Source organism: Tachypleus tridentatus, chromosome 10, assembly GCF_004210375.1.
Source record: "Tachypleus tridentatus isolate NWPU-2018 chromosome 10, ASM421037v1, whole genome shotgun sequence".
NCBI lineage: Eukaryota > Metazoa > Arthropoda > Merostomata > Xiphosura > Limulidae > Tachypleus > Tachypleus tridentatus.
The window spans coordinates 191,598,074-191,620,504 of record NC_134834.1 but is presented as its reverse complement, the minus strand read 5'-3'; the positions used below and the strand labels follow the sequence as shown (position 1 = coordinate 191,620,504).

Below are 22,431 nucleotides of genomic sequence, written 5' to 3'. Positions count from 1 at the left end.
CGGCTTTCAAAGTCCAGTATATCTTGGTGGATGCACTCGCCTTGCTCCTTTGAGTATACATCTATGTTCTTGAATTTATCAAGATGAGCATCAAGGGTATGGACTTTCAGGACATCCTGCAGCCTATTTTGCCATAGTTCTTCAGAGCCTCAACCAGTTCCACATAATTTTTGGCCTTGTGATTGTTTAAGAAGTCCTGAACCATGCAACAAAACTGTTCCAAGCTTTTTTTTTTCCTTCCTACTTAGCTTCTTGGGGAATTCTGTGCACTCTAGGATCTTCTTTATTTGTGGTCCAACGAAGACACCAGCTTTGCCCTTTGCCTTAGGCAGCTTAGGGAAGAAGTCTTGAAGGTACTTGAAGCCTACAGACTCCTTATCAAGAGCTGTGACAAATTGTTTCATAAGACCCAATTTTATGTGCAGTGGTGGGAACAACATCTTCTGGAGGTCCACTAGTAGCTCACACTTGTCATTGTGCCTCCCTGAAGAGAACTCAGTCCATTGTGGCCAGAGCTTCATGTTGTAGTGTGCTGCAATGTCTCTGCTGTCCCAAAGGCAAAGATAACAGGGAAACTTGGTAAAGCCTCCTTGGAGACCCATCAGGAATGCCACCATTTTGAAGTCTCCAATAACCTCCCAGCCATACTTGTCATACTTCAAGGCTTCTAGCAAAGTCTGGATGCTGTTGTATTCCTATTGTATTTAAATTTTAAAATTTGTATAATATAAAATTTTACTATTCAAGCAAGTAAAAATTGACCGTCTTACCTTCTAGAGTTGTTTTTCAGTGTTCACAGGTAAAATCAGGTGCCCAGGATTTGTCTTGATCCCCGACAAACATGCCGAAATATACCTTGTAGGCTTCACACATTTTAGCAGATGCTTTCACAGGCTACCTTTTCACTCTTGTCTTGATAAATTGGCCACATACATAGCATAATGCGTCTGGAGAATGCTTGCAGCTTCTTAGACCTATCTGATTTTATCAGAGATGACATCATGTGTTCACTTATGCAGCTAGAACTAAACTGAAGTTGCGAGTGGTGAGCCTCTGTATATATATTACTATGGAAAGTTCTTGAAAATTCTTGTAAGTTCAAGAAAATTTTCTATCAGCTACTCAACACTGAATCTACATGGAATGTTCTAGAAAATGGGTAAATTTGAAAATTTCATTACCCAGGTCACAAAAGCAAAGTTTGAAGAGAAAAATTGGTCTTTTCCATTTACTTTAGGCATAAGCAATTGTGAAATAACACTTTATGCCCAGAAACAAGAAAAAGTAAAAATTTTGTTACACAGTGTTATCAACTGAGTTAAATCATGGGGCATTATACTATTATATTGTTTTTCATACACAATATTACTTCAAGCCAAATATTTGAAAGTAAAATATCAAAATACTTGTCCACAGTTTTTCTGTTACCTTTATGTCTTTATGAGACTAGAACAACCTGCATGAGATTGTTGACTGTGAGGGATTATTCAAAAGTTTAAATTCTTACTGTTATTATGTGTAAACCCATAGTATGCTAAAATTAGTTTGTAAGATTGAAAATTATTACTGTTCTTGTCTGTTTTCACTGAAACTGCTTTACCCTGCAACAAATAAAGGTGCTTTTGTGTTTAAAGACAAACTCTAATTAATCTCATGTTTGTTCCTGAAGAGGGATGTATGTAAAAGATGAAAGAAACATACCTGTCTCTTGTGTGATAGTTCAAACTTTAGGTCTACATTTAACAGTGTCCCTGCTAACTTTTCCCCAGCAGTTTCACTATACTGGCTATTGACAGCAATGCCCTCTGTGACTACAGATGGAGTAAGTCGTTGGATATTTTCTGGAGATACTATCTTATCACCATCACCAACTGATGTTTTGGTATTTACAGTAGATGTTGGTGTAAATGGCCACACTGATGTGGACTGAGATGGTTGAGGCGCATAACAAGGAAATGCATTGAAACAGATCATTGCTAAAAACAAACAAAAATTTTCATTAAGCAAAGTACAATAAACTCATCTTTAATTTGAACCAATTACAAAGTATTACACTTTCTTTTTGAATTAACCCACTTGCATTGTTTCTGTTGCATACCTTTTCCCCACTAACAAGGGACTGTAAAACATTTGAGACATCTGGCATAATATAGCATGTAGAGGAATAATACGAGGCCCTTAAAATATAGATTAGTTATAATATTTTGTGAGTTCCTTTCACATGCACTAGAATTAAGTAGTTATTATAACCGAAAAAACAATTTGCCAATCATGTCACATTCAATCACAAATTGTATCACCATATAAAAATATCAAAACAGTAAGTATTTCACAAATTTCTAACTCTCTATATCATTAGAACTTCCTTATCTAAGTATTTCTTCATTTCAGATACCCAGTAATATATTTAGGGCTTTACTATAATTGTATCTGCAAGAACAAACTAGGTTCATTTTTTTCCTACATACTGTTTTCATAATTTTACCCTCCAAAATTGAAAGGTCAGAGTTAAAGAAACTCAATATAGTTCACTATGCTTTCAAGTATATTATGACAATTCTGCTAGGTGTCCACAAACAGACCTTTCATACTTAACACAGCACAGATAGCCCTCGAGTAGCTTTGCGCAAAATTCAAAAACAAATAAACCATACTTAACAATTTAAATATCACATTCATTACTGTTGTCTTGCCAAACCTTGGTCTACTTATAAACATTTATATCAGTCACATAACGTAATAAACAAAGATACATTTGCAATAGTTGTACATAGGTTAAAATCTACTCTCTCATTAACCTCACATACCCTTACCTGGAAAATAGAAAGGGCTAGACATTCCATTTGAAGAACCCGGTTGAGAAAAGTATGGGGTAAAGGGATGACTCATGTTAGCTGGTGTCGATGCATAAACAGGTGGAATGGCAGAACTGGATGTGACAGATGTTGAACTGGTACTGGCTGTTGTTGTAATCAGTGTATTTTGAGAAACAGAAGACAGTGAAGTTAATGAAAAAGGAGGGTTCAGATTAAATGCAACAGGCATCATGTTGTTCAGCATCTGATCAGTTTGAGTGCAGGTGTTCATGACGGCCTTAACTTCAGACTTCTGGTGACGTGTTGTCTTCAAGTACTTTGGTTTGGAAAACAGTTTGCTGTTCTCTTTTGGCCTGCATGCCTCTTTACGAGCTGCTGAATTAGCACTAGCAACATGTCTATCTTTACGCTGCTTGAGGAATTTATGACCCCTTCGATTGTGCTGAGACAGAGCATGAGCCGTGAGGTACCTGCACTGGTTGGAAGTCTTTTGTTCTTTTCTTGGGGGCGTGACCTCCTTTCTTTCAGACTCTTCAAAACTATTGTCCATCTTTTGCTCCGTGTTGCTCTGTACAGAAGAGAGAGTTCCAAGACCAGAGTCTCTTGTGATAATGGATGACATTTTCCGTTTAGAAGAAGAACTGCTTTCATAATCTGTAATTCCATACCCAGCTGTTGACTTGTGCGAAACTGAAGACTTACTTTGATTTTCAGATGAACCTAATACAGAAAAGGTACAGCATTCACAAAATAAAATACATGTAAAGTATTCTTGGTTAAACTGATTGAACTTTATATACCCAACAAAAATACATTTCTTTCAAAGTCTCATGATGCTACTTAGGTCTTATTAGGACAGACAATAATATCTTCATGTCATGTACTTAATTTCTGGTTATTAAGAACATGTTTAACCTTCGTCATAGAGCCTTGGTCATTTTTACTGGCCTTAAATAACTCTTAAAGTATATAAAGTAGCATTATGACTCTGAATTTACTAAGTGTATCTCTAAAACACATGACGAGACATTTAGTCTGTTGTACACAAAGAAAGCAGATTTTTTAAATAAAGTATTCCAACTAAAGAGTTGTCTAAATTTACTTTAGTTGGTTTGACTCAGATTCTACCCAGTCTGGGTAAAAGATATTTTCATGTTAAGAATAGAAATACGTTTATATTTATTAAATTTTCATATTTCATTTACATATCCTCTAAAATTTCCTAAATAAATATCAGTTTATTTTATTTTTTACTAAAGCTTCTTGTTTTATCTGTTATTGCCTCTACCCTAATGGTGTACATGGGCTCAGTTCATTTGGTCAACCTTGTAGCCACCATATAAAAACATAAAATAGATATAAATCACTTTTTTTCTTTCTAGAATAACTGCTTATTATTACAGACAGTTATAATCACTTAAAATATTCAGTTTCTAACTTTTTTACAATTGCTTTCATTTAATTTTATTGTGTTATGACTATTTAAACCATGTCTAACTGCTAAACTAGAACAACAGAATCTAATAAATTACCCACTAAAAGTATATTGCAAGTTATAATATAAACAAATTCTAAATTACACCATACACAAGGAGTTTGCATGCATTTCTAAAAAAAAAGCAGCTTTTATGTTTTTTTTCATATTTTAGTTAGTTTATAACAATAAATTTAGTATTTATTTTTGAGACTTCAACAGAAAAAAAGGTTAATCTTAATTTTGAAGGTTGTATTTAGTACTTTACTGAATGTTTATTTATCACACAAATTTAATTTAGAAAAGTAAGTAGGCCCAATGAATATAATGTTCTATAATTATTATTATTTAACTGACTTTCTAATTAAGGTAAAAGTGGTTTAAAATAATTTTTTGGGATGGTCAGTGTGAATTACAATGAGCTAGTCTTGTCAAAAATTCAGCAAATTTAAAATATTTTCTTCACATTGGTTATAAACAATCTAGCAGCAACTGTTAGAGAAAATTATTAACAGTTTTGGAAAAACAGGATTTATTAGGAGAGCGTAATTTAACTAAATTTTGAATAAATATAAAAAGTTTTGACTTTCACACACTGGCCTACGTGTATTAAGAGGGTTGTAACGAGTGGTATTGTTTACATATACTGTAAACACTATTCATGCTTTAGATTGTTCAGAATTTCAATGTTTATCATACTTGTTAACTATATATTTTAACAGTATTCTTCATTTCAAATCATTAAAATAAAATGGCACAAAAAAATTGAAAAACATTGAACAATATAACATGTACAAAGATTTGTATCTAAAGTTTTAAAAAATAATACTGAACCTTATTTGTGCTTATTTTATAGGCATGGAACCCACTACTTACTGTATCAACGTGATGACATCCAATTTATAATTTAAATATTTGATATAATTAAATTCAAACGACCGTGTTTAACACAACAGATTCCAACTTGAAACTGACCATAGTTCTTTCCATTTTCTTCGTCAGTGGTTCTACCAGATGTCTGTTTTTCTTCACCTTTACTTTCTCCTGATCCATCAGAGTAGGTTTTTGGTTGACTAGCAAAGAATCTATAGATAAGTAATAGGTAATTACAGTTCATTACTTTTGGATTTCAAAGGTAGTCTAGTTCATCTACATGACTAGCAAAGAATCCACAGGTAATTTATATGTCATTATAGATCATTTGTCAGATTTAAGTAGCTTTGATCATCTAATTGACTAGCAAAGAATCCATAAGTAATAGATATGTCATTGTACATCATTGTTGGATATAAGTAGCTTAGAACATTTGCATGACAAGCATCAAATTTACAGGTAAGTAATATGTCATTATAGATCACTTGCTGGATCTCAAAGACAGTTTTAGATTACCTATAATTGTAAACAAAAATTCTCGATCACTATCATTTACTGTTAAATACTTCAGAGTGAATACTTTTTATTTCTAGTCAAACAAGTGTACTGACATTCAAATTTAAAGTATTTTGGTTGTACAGCATTAAATCTGACACTGAGAAGTAAATGTATATCAGTTTAACCATGAGTTTAATTCTTCACCATGCTGGAGTGAGTTGGTTACTTAGTAACATAATCAAAATATATCATGTTATCATGAAAAATGTTCATATTTCTCTTTGATTGCTCTTACTGACAAGTAGTGATTCGTTGGTCTTGGTGGTTAATATGTTCAGTAGGTGATCTGAATAATTCGGTAAAATAAATTCGTATTTAATATTAGCTTCCAATTAGAATACTTACAGTGAAAATTAAAATTAACTTGACATTCATTATAGTTAATTTACATTTCTTATAAAGATTTGTACTGTTTCAACAGTTAAGTAACTTAACTGTTAACAATATTTTCAGTTGTAATCTCATTAACAATGCACAAAGTTTGGTCAGCTTAGGAAATTTAGGTTAATCTTAGATACATATATTAAGCTAAGAATGCAAAACAATCATAGTAATAAAATTATTATAATAAAAAGTAAGGATATTTAATATATTAAATAGTACAACCAGCACTGTTAATCAAAGAAACAATAAACAAATAATATAGTGTACCTTACTCAGGAAGCACAGGAAGACTAATTGTTTGGCTTGAAAAACATAATCTAGTATAACATGCTTAATTTTCCTCAACTCTAATATATCATTTGACCAACGAAAACTTATTCAGACACTCCTGCCAACTAATGTTAAAAGAAAGTTAAATTTGTAAAAAAAAATTACGATAGCACATTTCTTTAAACTGTATCAAATTAATAGAAATAATTATCCTGTAGTACAACTGATAACCAATTATTTTGTATCTTCTGAAACAAAGTATACCTGAATTGTCTATAAAAGTGTAACAGTTTTAAGTATAATACAAAAAAAAAGATACTAAGCTCATTTTGCAATGTGTCTAACACTATAACTCTTTAACTAGCTTCTGGTGCTTAACAAAACACGTAGCACTGGCTACAGAAAGTAACAGATAATATTAGGTCTTCTGTAAAACCATAAAGAAAATATAATAATTACCTAGAAAGTTCAGTAAAATAGTAAGACTTAGAAATGAAAGTTACAACACTTGCTGATCAGTGCTACATATTTTTTGAAATCCTATATAAACACAGGTTCACCATCATGACTAAAAGACAATAAAACATTGACATAATAATAAACCATCGTCATGACCAAAAGCCAGTAGTATTATTACCTTTCAATGTTTTCTTCAAACCAGTTGTCCTCTACAGATGGAGGGGTTTCAGTAGAAGGGTCAGATTCATTTGTTTCTTGATGGGGAGACACTTCACCCATTACCACATACCCATGATCCTTGGATGGAAGAATGAACTTGTTGTTATTACAAAGTATGAAGTATCTATTGTTAACCATCAAACTCCAACTGTGTACTATCAGTTATTAAAGCTAACACTACATTACAATAAACAGTATACCACTTTAAAAAAAAAAAAGACTCTATATTTTAATTACATATTTTTCATAACCTAATATTGCCTCATGTTTGTAATAGTCTTACAGTCAGTTTGCACTTTGGAAAAATAAAATTTTAGAATTTCAGAGCCAGTATCACCAACAACTAAAACAGAACTTCGTTATCAGTTTCATCTATTCAATTATCAAAATATTCATACCATAAAAGTACTAAACTTCTCTAGTTTCAAATGTGGAAAAATACTACTAACTACATCAGAGTTCCAAAACTTGAAATATAGCACAAATGAGAACTGTCTGAAATAATATCTTTGATTTTGTAATGAGTGTGGTTGTTAAAACTTTGCTCTCTAAAGTAAGTGAAAACACATTATTACACATAAGCATTTAAAACTATCAGTTAATATGTTGTTGTGCTAAGCTCTTTCTTTCTCTAAAGCTAAAGACATACATTCATTATTAAAACACTAGTTTACTAAAATGAATTAAACATAAAGTTAGGAATTTCCTCTCAAAATACAAGGCTATAATTTGTTCACATTTGTTGCAGTTGCTTGTATTTTCCTGCAAAATGGATGAATATACTTTTTAAACATCTGTTACAGTTTTTTTTTTCAGCAACACTTAAACAGTTGCTGTGGATAAATTATATACAACTAATAAGATTAATTACACATAACGTGATTAACCTTTTTTTGCTGTTGTTAAAATAAACACTGATAATGATGTAACAAAAAATGATGGAAATATCATACAGTTAGTACTAAAATATGTAACCTGGTTCTTTAGACTAAATAACCAGCTACCATCGTTGGTTGTTGTGTGAATTAAGTTGAATATGAATCAGCTGACCATATATTATTCTATAAGATTTGTTTGAACTATTTGCTATGAGAATCTAAAATGATTACTTGGAGACCATCTAAACAGCTAAACTATTAGAACTGTATTTATGTCTGGACTAAATAAAAAACTGAATAAAAGTACTACTATCCTGATTTTACAAAAATGCATCAGTAGTTAGCTTCACTCATGAGTTTGTTAGAAGGATAACGTATCCTAACTTGTAGGTTCTGACCTCAAGTTTGTTTAAGATTGAAGTGTCATCTAATCTCTTCAACCAAAATTGCTTACCTTATGTGTAGAAAAGTATCAAGTTTGTCACTTTATTAGATACGAAAAAAAACTTAATTTTTGAAACTTACTGAACAACTGCAGTCTTCCCTTGGATCTTTCTTTTCCTCTAAAACATTTAAATACGTTTAAGAAACGTAACACTGACATACCAAAACATTACTCTTGCAATCAACTTTAACAGTAATGATGTTTTGTCAAAGCCTTTTCAGTGAAAATTATCTTTTAACATTGGATATAGTAATTACTATGCTCTGTAAGTGTTTGTTTATTGGGCAAAATAAAAATTTATTTAAGTCATTGTAAAAATTTCTTTTTTTCTTTATTCACAGAATATTTTAAAAACTAATACCACTTAAAAACATTAAAATACGAACATTATCCTCTAACAACACAGAATTATACAGCTACTAACGTGGTCTGAATTATTATTTCAAAGTGGTTCATAGACAAGTCCTTGGCTTGGACGTACAGCACTAAAAGAAGGTTTTCATATCTATGGGGAGCTAATCATAGACAGCGAATTACAAAGCATTGCTCTTAACAACAAACAAACTATAAAATGTTTTATCAAGAACAGATAACAGATGAGCTCTTGGAGGAAGGGGCCAAGAGAAGCCATTTACCTCCTTTAAATTTCACAAAAAACTGTAAGTATCATATAATGTAAATTTTACACCACAGTGAAATTAAATATTTTCAGTAATTTTTATTAAAATTGTAAATTTTTGTTTGCACTTAAGCACATAAAACACATATTCTTTTAGTATTTCGAATTACACTGTAGTAAGAGATAATTCTACACATACATGTTTTGGTCCCCTTAGAAATATTTCTGTGAGTGCCCTTGATGAAGAATATAATTAAAAAAATGCTTTATAGTTTTTATACAATCAGTGCTAAGTTTTGATGTGTTCTTTCTTTTCTTTGTTTTAAATTAGCTTTATATGGAGCAAGTTGTGGCATGTGCAAAATGTAGAGGAATTGTATTCCAAATTAAAATGTTTATTTACCAAAAACAAAATAGTTTACAATGGCTAATCATGTAAGTCTCGTGTTATGTTTCTACCTATAGGTAATTATGTTCTCAAGAAGATTACTCATGGTATAAGTTTCGAGTTAAAAACAAGCAACTGTCAAAGGACCAATAGCAATATGGTTTCAGTACTGTGAGATGTATTTCTCAAACCACTCGAACGTTGTTTTGATATACAATTTCTCAGACAGTTTTACTTTAACTTGGCACCTGTATCAGTCATTTCAAGGTACACGATGTAAAAGTAAGATTAATAAGTTTCTAATTTTTAGTTACTTTGCCATAAACTACATGCACTTCTTTGTGTAGAGTATATGCCTGATGTGGGGGAGAGATTTGAACCTCAGTCAAGTAAATAAAAACGTCAAATTACCACAAAAAATTGGCACTTAACTAGTTGTCACCCCATGACCTTGAAATACTGTATCAGAGCTGCTGGCCTTTGTTTGTGAAAGAAAATGTGATAATTTGAATTGTTACAATGTGCATTATTAGTGAATTATCTCTTTAACTTAGTTGAAACAGTGTGTGTCTTGGCATGTACGAAATCATTGGTTCTGTTACTGCTTTAAAGAGAGACAAAAATAATAATATTACCACATACACACACACACACACCTTCTGTCTTTGTTTTTTCCATTCCATCTACAAGTCCTGTGACAAGAGATGCCAATGACTGTCTTCTTTTCCTTCCATAACTTTTACTGGAGTAATCAAGATAACTCTTCACAGTCTATCATAATAACAAACAAAGAAAAACATACATTTTATAGGTTTTCCTTAGATAAGAACTACTAAAACTAACTTACAAATTAATTGATGTAATATGGTCTTATAAAAAGGTATGAAATTTTTCTAACTTTCAAAGAAGTTTATTAATGTGCTTTTGTGGCAATTAATTAAAGTATAAATCAAGAACAATTATCAGATCACTACAGCAACTAGAGGTTTGAGGACTAAGTATATTAAAGGATGGATGTAGTGATTCATAGAGTTGGAATGGACTACTGCACTGTGATACATTTACATGAAAAGTAAGATAAACTTTATTCAAAAGTTAGGAAAGATAACACAAACACGCGAGTTTCTTTGTTTTTTTAATTCTGTGCAAAGCTACACAAGGGCTAATAATATGCTAGTCAATCCTAATTTAGTAGTGAAAGACTAGAGAAAAGGTAGCTAGTCATTACCATCCACTGCCAACTATTTGGTTACTCTTTTACCAACTAGTTGGATTGACCATCACATTATAATGAGCCCACAGCTGAAAAAGCAAGCATGTTTGGTGAAGTGGGGAATCATACCCACTACCCTGAGATTGCAAATCGAGTGCTCTAACCATGTGCCCATGCTGGGCCTAAAGTTAACGGATAGAAGGTTAAAAACTGAGATGAGACTTACTTTAACTACATTAACTATTAACTACTTATTTTAGGAGAACCAAATCTGTTCTAAGTCTTAATATGAAGACAGAAGGGAATCTGCTGTAAGCCTAACAGAAACTACATTTAGAATTCAGTCATTTTTATTTCTGATCAATCAGAAAACTTAATCACAAGAACTCTGAAGTATCTCTATTTCTGCTCTATGTGAAAATCACAATTCTGTCTTTTACATAAATGGTCAAGTAGAATACGACTGTCCCTGGAAACAATAGATAGCTATATAAAAATAGCACTGTAGGCTAAATTTGGCACATTTAATATATTTCAAACTAAAGTCTAGAAATTTATCAAGTTGTTTGGATACATGAAATACACACTAAGGGAGAGTGATATATTTAGTATTTCCACTCAACATTTATATTTCTGTTTTACACAACAAATCATTAAAGTGGAAAGATTTTATCATCATTATTCAGTTGATATGAATTTTTTGCAACCACATCTTTACTCAAGTAGATGACTTTTATCAGAGTCAGGACTTGTTTGAGTATAGGAATAACAGAGTGGTATTATTGTTTGAGTATAGGAATAACAGAGTGGTATTATAAAATTAAAGAGTATTCAGGTAACTAAGGATGAGATGCAACTCCTTATTTTATTTTTAATAGCTGTAAATATAAGAGAATATTAAACAAAATAAAGGATTTATGAAAGCTTACATAATGCTGCATAACGGCAGACCAATGCTTCCAAAAATGTCAACTTAAAGAGTTGTCTCTCTACCTTTAGGATCGTTAGACTGTCCTGGAGAAAACTTTCACTATGCTTATTTGGTAATAAAGCTAATAAGTATTTATAACAGAAAGAAATCAACACAACAATCTTATTCTATAAGCTTCTTTCACATAATAGTTTTGAAAACAAAATCATCACTACAAAGAGTCCAAAACTTGCCACAAGCAGAATTAAATCTACGAATTCATAATAAATAATGAAAACCAAGTTTGTTAAAAATGATGGTGTCACAAAAAAACTTGAAATTTAATAATCAATACTGGACATCACAGAAGTTCTATTTTCACAAGTTTAAATTAATGAGTATATTTTTTTCAAAAAGTGAATGAATTAATTTGAACTGCTGATCATATGGTACCTTCTTTCATTGAGCATATAATTAATGTTAAAACAGCATACAATTGGACTTCAGTAGTAAATCTTTCTAAACTTGAGTTCTGGAGAAATATAATAATTAACTATTTTTTTTCCAATGTTTGTAAAATCAGCTGTTCATTCAGTTGAAGGTCATTATGAGATTACTGCTAATTTCTGAAGAAGGAACATGAATAAATTACAGTTATAAGGAATCTAAAGTAGACACAAAAACTACATCTAAACACAAATAAAACTTTTAAAAGAAACTGCCATAAAATTATACCTGAGAAAGAATATGTCTTATTTCATCTTGAATCTTCTGACTCTCTTTCATTCCATCTTCTGAAGATGCTACTTCCTCTCGAAAAGTTTCCCCAAATACGTCAGGATCTTCAGGACCTCTGAAGAGAATAAAAACAAATATTTACTATATATTATGTCCCTTTGTTAACATTATGCTCAAACCAACTCCTTGTACTAAAAAGTACATAAAACATTTTCACTCACATTTAAGTTAAGATTTCATTTAACTTCACACCCAGCAATATCTTACTTATACTGCATTTTATCCATTTTCAAATAAATCTATTTTATGGTCAAATGTTATACTAAAAAAGAAACAACTTGTCGAGTACCATATGCTATTATACTTATAACTGACATGTTAATTTATAACCATAAAACATCTTTTGCATTTGGGTAATACTCTTTGTATATTTACAATAACACTATATTAATACCAAACTGAGTTTTAGTCATATTTTGACAACCCTTGGTTCAACAACACTAACTTGAATCAAAACTACCTATCTTATTTTCTTAAATTTACATCAAGTTATGAGCTTACACGTTTTTTTGTAATGGTAAAAATGGACTTGCACATTCAAAGGATCTCTCTAATGTACTCATAAGTTTAATGAGTATAAATCATTTTATTGTCTACTCAAATAAACATTCTTCCCTAACAAAAGCAGAAGAAATAAAAAAGTGAAAGGGGGACAAGGAAATCTTCTAGACCTATTTAAAAATAAAAATAAATTTTAATGTTTTATCAATTAATGTTTTTTGTCCACCAACATGTTAAAAAGTCAATAGTGTGGAATAAAGTAACAGGTGGTAGACACTCAATATAGTAACCTCAGTATAAACAAATTGTTGAGGTACAAGGAAGAAAAAGTAAGTGATAATTACTTCAGAACTCGATGATTAGCAATAACAAACTCAAGTTTTCGGGACCAGGGATTGATAAAACAGGACCATTCTGTCTCCAGGATAATAAAACAACCATTGAGGACTCGGAAACGATATGGCTTACTCCAGAATGAATGTCCTTGTTCTTTTATCACTGAGGTAATACAAAATAAATAATGTTACTCTTTAATATTACAATTATATTTATATATTAAATTTCCATTGTTTTGCAAAGTGTAAAAAACAATAAAATATAAGGTATGTAATTACAAAATAAAGAACATAAGTAGTTGCATATAAACAAATTAATAACACTTTAGTGATTATATGTTGAATTACATTTCTGTATGATGAATTAAAATCAACTCAAAACACTACAGAAATTAATAATTTTGTCTAATGTGCCAGTAAAAACCCAGTTAAGAGTAATAACACTTTGAAAACAAAGACATATGATGCATGCCCATAATTATGGTAATACTATTATGCATGTGAGACTTTTAAAAAATTATCAAATGAAACTTTATCATGCAAAAGAGATAAATAGAAATGGACATTATGTGGTACTTTTTCAACAGAAAATAATAAGTAGGAAGCAAAACAAATAATATTACAAAATTAAAAACTGCGAAACTACATAAAATATGTTAATATGCATTAGAGTTATTAATTTAATTTATAAAGTAATGTGTAAAATATGGCTATTATTTGTTACACCACATTTCATTTAGTAAAATTATGAAGTAACATACTCTGACACGGCATCACTTGTAAAATTATGAAAAAATTACCCTGATGAGATGGCATTTATGTAGTCACATTACCCTGGCAAGATGAGACATATCACATAAACGTATGTAATCTTTTGTACTAAGATTACTTTAATGAGATGAAACTAACTGTATCTATTTGTCTAAAGTTTGTATGTTACATCTCTTTGTATATTTTAGTCTGTAAGTTACCGGAGTATAATTATAGTAAACCAGTCTCTTCCTTTGTTTCTCATAGTTAAAGATACAAGCTACCATCACAAACCTAATTCCCAGTCTCTTCCTTTGTTTCTCATAGTTAAAGATACAAGCTACCATCACAAACCTAATTCCCAGTCTCTTCCTTTGTTTCTCATAGTTAAAGATACAAGCTACCATCACAAACCTAATTCCCAGTCTCTTCCTTTGTTTCTCATAGTTAAAGATACAAGCTACCATCACAAACCTAATTCCCAGTCTCTTCCTTTGTTTCTCATAGTTAAAGATACAAGCTACCATCACAAACCTAATTCCCAGTCTCTTCCTTTGTTTCTCATAGTTAAAGATACAAGCTACCATCACAAACCTAATTCCCAGTCTCTTCCTTTGTTTCTCATAGTTAAAGATACAAGCTACCATCACAAACCTAATTCCCAGTCTCTTCCTTAGTTTCTCATAGTTAAAGATACAAGCTACCATCACAAACCTAATTCCCAGTCTCTTCCTTTGTTTCTCATAGTTAAAGATACAAGCTACCGTCACAAACCTAATTCCCAGTCTCTTCCTTTGTTTCTCATAGTTAAAGATACAAGCTACCATCACAAACCTAATTCCCAGTCTCTTCCTTTGTTTCTCATAGTTAAAGATACAAGCTACCATCACAAACCTAATTCCCAGTCTCTTCCTTTGTTTCTCATAGTTAAAGATACAAGCTACCATCACAAACCTAATTCCCAGTCTCTTCCTTTGTTTCTCATAGTTAAAGATACAAGCTACCATCACAAACCTAATTCCCAGTCTCTTCCTTTGTTTCTCATAGTTAAAGATACAAGCTACCATCACAAACCTAATTCCCAGTCTCTTCCTTAGTTTCTCATAGTTAAAGATACAAGCTACCATCACAAACCTAATTCCCAGTCTCTTCCTTTGTTTCTCATAGTTAAAGATACAAGCTACCGTCACAAACCTAATTCCCAGTCTCTTCCTTTGTTTCTCATAGTTAAAGATACAAGCTACCATCACAAACCTAATTCCCAGTCTCTTCCTTTGTTTCTCATAGTTAAAGATACAAGCTACCATCACAAACCTAATTCCCAGTCTCTTCCTTTGTTTCTCATAGTTAAAGATACAAGCTACCATCACAAACCTAATTCCCAGTCTCTTCCTTTGTTTCTCATAGTTAAAGATACAAGCTACCATCACAAACCTAATTCCCAGTCTCTTCCTTTGTTTCTCATAGTTAAAGATACAAGCTACCATCACAAACCTAATTCCCAGTCTCTTCCTTTGTTTCTCATAGTTAAAGATACAAGCTACCATCACAAACCTAATTCCCAGTCTCTTCCTTTGTTTCTCATAGTTAAAGATACAAGCTACCATCACAAACCTAATTCCCAGTCTCTTCCTTAGTTTCTCATAGTTAAAGATACAAGCTACCATCACAAACCTAATTCCCAGTCTCTTCCTTTGTTTCTCATAGTTAAAGATACAAGCTACCGTCACAAACCTAATTCCCAGTCTCTTCCTTTGTTTCTCATAGTTAAAGATACAAGCTACCATCACAAACCTAATTCCCAGTCTCTTCCTTTGTTTCTCATAGTTAAAGATACAAGCTACCATCACAAACCTAATTCCCAGTCTCTTCCTTTGTTTCTCATAGTTAAAGATACAAGCTACCATCACAAACCTAATTCCCAGTCTCTTCCTTAGTTTCTCATAGTTAAAGATACAAGCTACCGTCACAAACCTAATTCCCAGTCTCTTCCTTTGTTTCTCATAGTTAAAGATACAAGCTACCATCACAAACCTAATTCCCAGTCTCTTCCTTTGTTTCTCATAGTTAAAGATACAAGCTACCATCACAAACCTAATTCCCAGTCTCTTCCTTTGTTTCTCATAGTTAAAGATACAAGCTACCATCACAAACCTAATTCCCAGTCTCTTCCTTTGTTTCTCATAGTTAAAGATACAAGCTACCATCACAAACCTAATTCCCAGTCTCTTCCTTAGTTTCTCATAGTTAAAGATACAAGCTACCATCACAAACCTAATTCCCAGTCTCTTCCTTTGTTTCTCATAGTTAAAGATACAAGCTACCGTCACAAACCTAATTCCCAGTCTCTTCCTTTGTTTCTCATAGTTAAAGATACAAGCTACCGTCACAAACCTAATTCCCAGTCTCTTCCTTTGTTTCTCATAGTTAAAGATACAAGCTACCATCACAAACCTAATTCCCAGTCTCTTCCTTTGTTTCTCATAGTTAAAGATACAAGCTACCGTCACAAACCTAATTCCCAGTCTCTTCCTTTGTTTCTCATAGTTAAAGATACAAGCTACCATCACAAACCTAATTCATAGACATCTCTCAGCTGTGACAGATCTTGAGAATGGTAAAATTCAAAAATGGAATTGCCAATAATATCCTGAGGAAGGTAACCAATAAAAGGTAGAGCTCTATATAAAAGAAAAGGCTTAATGAATACATTCAGCAAAACTTTAAAAACACAAAATAAAAATAAAGAGTTTTTCCAATGAAACAACTCTTTGTTTCAGTAAATATCATAAACTATTTGTGTATGATGTGTACATTTACAAGAAAATTGCTTTTCAAAGTGTTTTAAAAATAATTAAATAGGTACAGGGTGTGTATATATTACATAACGCTCATAGCAACAAAAAATTCAAACCACACATTATAGTTTTAAATGCTAGACAGATGAAAATGCAATATGTACAAGGCAGCTACATCATAAAAATATAGTAATAATAATGGTGTAAATGTAATTCTATGATTACAGTAGTTGTATTTGCTCACCCCCATTAAAATTGACAAACTTTCTAATCACTGTTAATAAATGTGGTTTTTACCTCTCATCAATATAACTGAAGTGACAAGAAGAAGTGTGGCGAGTGGAGAAAGTTGTCATAGCAGGAACCTCTTCTGGTACTGTAAAGAATAACTGTAAGATTAATATACACACAAAGAAACACTGTCAAATTACACATTTCAGTTGAAACACTAATTTAGAGAAATTATACTTCAGTTAATAAATAGCACTGTCATGCAGTTTGTGCTTAAGATTTGTGTAAGAAACATTCTCTTTGGTTAAAAATATGTTTTGAATGATGCTTCACAATTCTATAAATTAACTGCTACAAAAGACAGGTTAATTTTATTTGGAGCTAGTGTTAAAATTCACTTTAAAAATTCAATTTCAAAAAAATGTTGGTTCTGTAAAATCTGTGATTATTTCTGGTAATTAACAACAGCATATTAACGATACTTTCACAACCACAGAAATATCTTTCAGTATGGGGAAGAATTCCCAACTTTGACTCACATTCTAATATCACAATACTATGTATTATTACCACATGGTAATTTGAAATATATATATATATACTAAATTCAAAATGTTAAAACTAATATGATAATGTAAACATCAAATAAGATACCCACCTTTGTATGCAGAGCAGATGGGAACAATTGTGGCTATCAAACAACTACTGTGATTGCTTTCCTCAACACTGGTATCATCATTCACCAAGTCTTTCAGGTGAAAAGTGAAGCTGAAAGGTTTGTACTGTGGTTTCTTGTTTGAGATCTCAAACCCCATCTTCAGACTGTTGTACTGTCTGCAATGAAAGAAGCATAATAGCCTAACTTTGAGTTTAACTAAGTGCAAAGCCATGGAACAAGAAAACAAATAACTTGAGAATGAATACTTAATAAGAACAACACACTATATCAGTATGTGAAAATAAGTGGAATTAGGAAGTCCACTTTATAAATGTGTGTAAAATGAATAGCTTCTGTCTCTCGTTCATACCACAATAACACAGAATATCAGCATGAAAGGTAAATCACTTTATTTTATACAAAACCACAAGTGTTTTTTTTCAATGATTATAAAACTATTTATATTTATTTATGATAACACGCCTTCTTTGTTTGTTTGTTTGTTTTGAAATTTCGCACAAAGCTACTCGAGGGCTATCTGTGCTAGCCGTCCCTAATTTAGCAGTGTAAGACTAGAGGGAAGGCAGCTAGTCATCACCACCCACTGCCAACTCTTGGGCTACTCTTTTACCAACAAATAGTGGGATTGACTGTCACATTATAACGCCCCCACGGCTGAAAGGGCGAGCATGTTTGGTGCGACGGGGATTCGAACCCGCGACCCTCAGATTACGAAGCGCACGCCTTAACGAGCTAGGCCATGCCAGGCCCAACACGCCTTCAAAGATTAAACTTGTCTTACTATAGATATACTTTGACTTATGTTAATTTGGCATGTAGTGTGGTAGTTGAAGGTGTTAAAAGGTGTTGCACTTCACCAAGCTGAACAATAAATCAATCATTTGACACTGTTAGATATACACAACTATTTAATTTAAATATATTACCGAGTAATAGGATTTAAGTAGTTAGGTAGTTTTGAAGCATGAATGTTAAAATTAGTATTTTTTGAAGCTATAATTTATCTCAAGTTTGCTTACATCACTGATTATGAATCGTTTGTTGCATGGGTGAATTGTTGTCAATAGAAGTCATGTTACTTAAACCTTATGAATTTTTCTTGTTGCTTCAAGTGAGTACTGTTACATCATAACGTCTTGTAGTCTGTGGAAATTTCTAGGCCTCAGGCAGGCAAATATGTATGTAGGTCAGTAAAAGTGGAAAACGTATAATTCTAAATTTAGCTATAAAGAACATATTTTGGTAATTTATAAAGTGAGTTTCACACATTATACTCTAATAACAGAGACAGAGAAGAAAAACTGTCTTGACAAAGGATATACTGAAATAATTGAATTCACTTGTATGAACATTGATGGTACAAAAAAGAGAATTATTTAAAGCTCTGAACACAACTGTGATAATCTATGTGTAACAAATTTTTATGCATACATTTGAGTTGTTTTGAATGTATATTATTTTAAAATAAATGGAATGTGTGCTGTGTGTTTAATGTAGAAATTTATCATCAAATAGTCACAAGCATCTACTGTAAAAAATCCTACCCTATAAAAACCTCACCATGAATGCTGCTGCCAGAATAGAGACAACATGAAGGAAATGCTATCTCAATGATTAAACAGTGAACGTCAGGTGGTCAGCTAATGGATCAACAGTGACAGTGGTGATTGGAGTAAGTGAGAAAAATTAAGAGGTGCCAACAAATCACTACATGCCAATAGGAAGAAGACTAAGAAAGTGAAGGTTCTTTGAGATGCTGGTAGCAGCAGTGAGAACCAATCTAATACCTGATGACCAGATGATAGGCAAAGTACACCTTTGTACACTGATTCATGGAACAGTGAGAACGTTTCTTGGAGCAAAAATAAAGGTAGGTACTCTATAACAAATGAGAGTCCATGAGACCATGTGTATAATGACAACCATCCATAACTCGGTGATTATAATTATATCAAGTAGTAGACGTTTGGAAGAACCAGACAACAACAAGACTGATGAGGCATATGCAGTCATTTCTAGTGCTCAAGCAAAGAAAAACCAGCAAGACATCAATCCCCTGCAAGTATCAAAATGAGACACTCCAAATGTAGGTTTATGGGAACTGACAGAAGCCCAGAATAAAAATCCTCCACTGCAAACACTTTGGGACAGTTCATGGGAAAAAGCTGAGTACAAGACAAAGGGGGAAAAGATTTTCAGAATAGAGGACTGGAAGATGGTGTTGTACTGGATTTCTCATGGTAGTTAAACTGACTAATTCACGAGTCAATTGTGGGGTGACACCTAGGAGAAAAGAAAATGGCAGACAGAATCACCAGCAACTTCCATTGGGTGGGGTAATTAGAGATATGATCATCTTCTGCAGTTCATGTGACATCTGCTAAAGGACAATATTTAGAGGTAAGGTAGCTAAGATGTCTTTTATACAAGAGCCATTTAGTAGAGTAGCTATGGACTTGATGAAACCACTAAGCATATGTTTCTGACAAGAGCAACCAATATGTGCTCACAGTATCAGATCATTCCAAATATATAGCACACTAAGCTCAAATAATAATAATAATGTAAATATGTATATATATATATATATATGTTCATGAATAGGTACATTCATGAGACACTCCAAATACTTGTCTTACTAGTGTAAGACCTCACACAGTGAGGAATAATTTTGTACAGAGGTGTAAACCATAGTTTATGTATGGGACAGGCAAGTCTGTGATAGCACCAGAGCAGACAGACTTAGCTGCAGTGTCAGCGAGCTTTTTCCCGCGAATACATGTGGCATGACATCCAGAATACCTGAATAGAAATGGATAATGAAGAAAAATGTGCCAGTTAGTTTTTAATATCAACGAGAATAGAATAGTGTGAAAACTGACGTAAAGCGATTCCAGGGCCAGTAGAAAGCTAAGCAAGCTGGTATAAATAATACAATTCGTGTATTGCACAGCTTCTTCGTGATCTAGAGCAAGAGAAACGGTGTACAACGCGTCAGTGAACACAGAAACTGTAGAGGGGATCTCGTGTGCAACCACCAAATCACACATACCATGGCAGAACCCACAGAGCGACCTGATTTCAAACCATTGGTATAAATGGGAATGGAATGATGGTTCAAAAATGTTTGGCAAATAGAAGACAGTACTTCCAAATAGGAATATCTGCCTTCCTCAAATGACTTAAACAAAAGTTTCATTTTGGGATGTTAATAAGCGATGGTTGGATCGGCTCACCAGTGGGGGAAGCAACGTTATCCAAGGTCAAACCCATTTCAACCAGCCGAATCTGGATACGAGGGCTCAAAGAAACAATGGCAGGCTGTCTATTATGAAAAAGCATGCATGGCCCACTGAGGAAGAAAAACACAACCTCAGGTGGGGTGTTATGGTAAGGATTGAAGTTTGAATTTACAGTAAAGTCAGCTGTATATGGCAGAGGTGTAAATGAGGTTCATGAGATTCAGTGTATAAACTCTGGACATGAGAAGCACGAAAAACCCACGTGCAGAACTGAAGCCCCAGATGGTAAATGGGGTCCAACATCTTCAAGGCTGAGGTTCTGGCAGAGCCACAGACCAGAGATCCATTGTCCAGTTTCGGTGAATGAGGACCAGAGATCTTTAGCATAGAACATCGATCCACTCCCCAAAAGATTAAATAGAGGGTACAGAGGATGTTCGGTACACTTGTACAATTGACATGTAGCTGCTAGATGTGTGGAATGAAAGTCAGCTTACAGTCAAATATAAGCCCCCAAAAACACTGCCTCAGGGACCACAGAAAGCATAACTTCACTGAAACGTAGCTCAGGTTTGGAGTGAATACCCCATTTGTGGCAAAATTACATGCAAATAGTTTTAGCGAAAGAGAAAGTAAAACCGTTTGCTGTTATCAAATTCAATCAATGATTGAGGGCAGTCTGTAGATGCTACTCAATAAACCTCATGCTCGACGACTGACACAAGATGTGGAAATTATCAACATAGAGTCCACTTGCAACTGTAGGAGGGAGTTGTCCAGTGATGGCATTAATCTTTATAATTAAAAGTATGACACTCAAAACACAGCCCTGAAGAACTCCAAGTTCCTGTGGAAAAGAATAAGAAAGTGTCAAACCCAAACGGACTTAGAATCGCCAGTCCATTAGCACTGTATAATAAAAATGAACAAAAGACTGCACAACCCATATGAGTGGAGGTCTCGCAGAATGCCATACCTCCATGTGGTACCACAAGCTTTCTCAAGGTAAAACATTACAGAAACAAGATGTTGTCGCTTAAGAACAGCTTTCCTGATTGATGTTTCAAGTTAAATCATGTGGTTTACAGAGGAAAGCTGTCAGTGAAATCCACACTGGGTGGGCGAGGGAAGGTTGTTTGATTCAAGGAACCAAACAAGATGAGCATTAACCATCCTCTCTAAGATCTTACATCGACAACTCGTCAAAGCAGTTGAACGGTAGTTTGAAGGAATATTGGGATCATTTGGACGGCTTAGAAAAAGCGAGGACGATAGATCAGTGCCAAGCACCAGGAAAGCATTCTCCTGACAGATCCAGTTAAAAACAACCACAAAGCATCTCTTAGTGAATATCATCAGGTCTGAATGACGTACTACCAGACCAATGAAGAGCTAACATGGGGATCCACCAGTGTAAAGGGGTAATTATTGTCACAGAGGCAATCAGCCCAAAAGGAAAGAGGCAACTGCTCTGCCCGAGTCTTGATGGCTAAAAAGATGGGAGATGAAGCAAAAGCGCTAGATATACGAGAAAAGGTTTTATCAAGAGTATTGGCAATGCACTGGGCATCAGCAACTTCCTGGCCATCAG

The 22,431-nt window shown here is 33.2% G+C and overlaps 1 protein-coding gene across 1 annotated transcript in view; it reads right to left on the bottom strand.

Moving 5' to 3' along the window:
* Positions 1–22,431, bottom strand: part of LOC143227846 (uncharacterized) — a 78,349-nt gene that overhangs the window by 22,702 nt on the left and 33,216 nt on the right. Inside the window, exons 6-16 of the mRNA XM_076459167.1 lie at positions 17,578–17,753; positions 16,986–17,064; positions 16,465–16,571; positions 13,150–13,303; positions 12,242–12,359; positions 10,040–10,154; positions 8,457–8,494; positions 7,013–7,131; positions 5,266–5,375; positions 2,814–3,536; positions 1,702–1,976 (exon numbers count right to left, since the gene is read on the bottom strand). Coding sequence (XP_076315282.1) covers positions 1,702–1,976; positions 2,814–3,536; positions 5,266–5,375; positions 7,013–7,131; positions 8,457–8,494; positions 10,040–10,154; positions 12,242–12,359; positions 13,150–13,303; positions 16,465–16,571; positions 16,986–17,064; positions 17,578–17,753 — 2,014 coding nt within the window. The remainder of the gene's footprint in view (positions 1–1,701; positions 1,977–2,813; positions 3,537–5,265; positions 5,376–7,012; positions 7,132–8,456; positions 8,495–10,039; positions 10,155–12,241; positions 12,360–13,149; positions 13,304–16,464; positions 16,572–16,985; positions 17,065–17,577; positions 17,754–22,431) is intronic.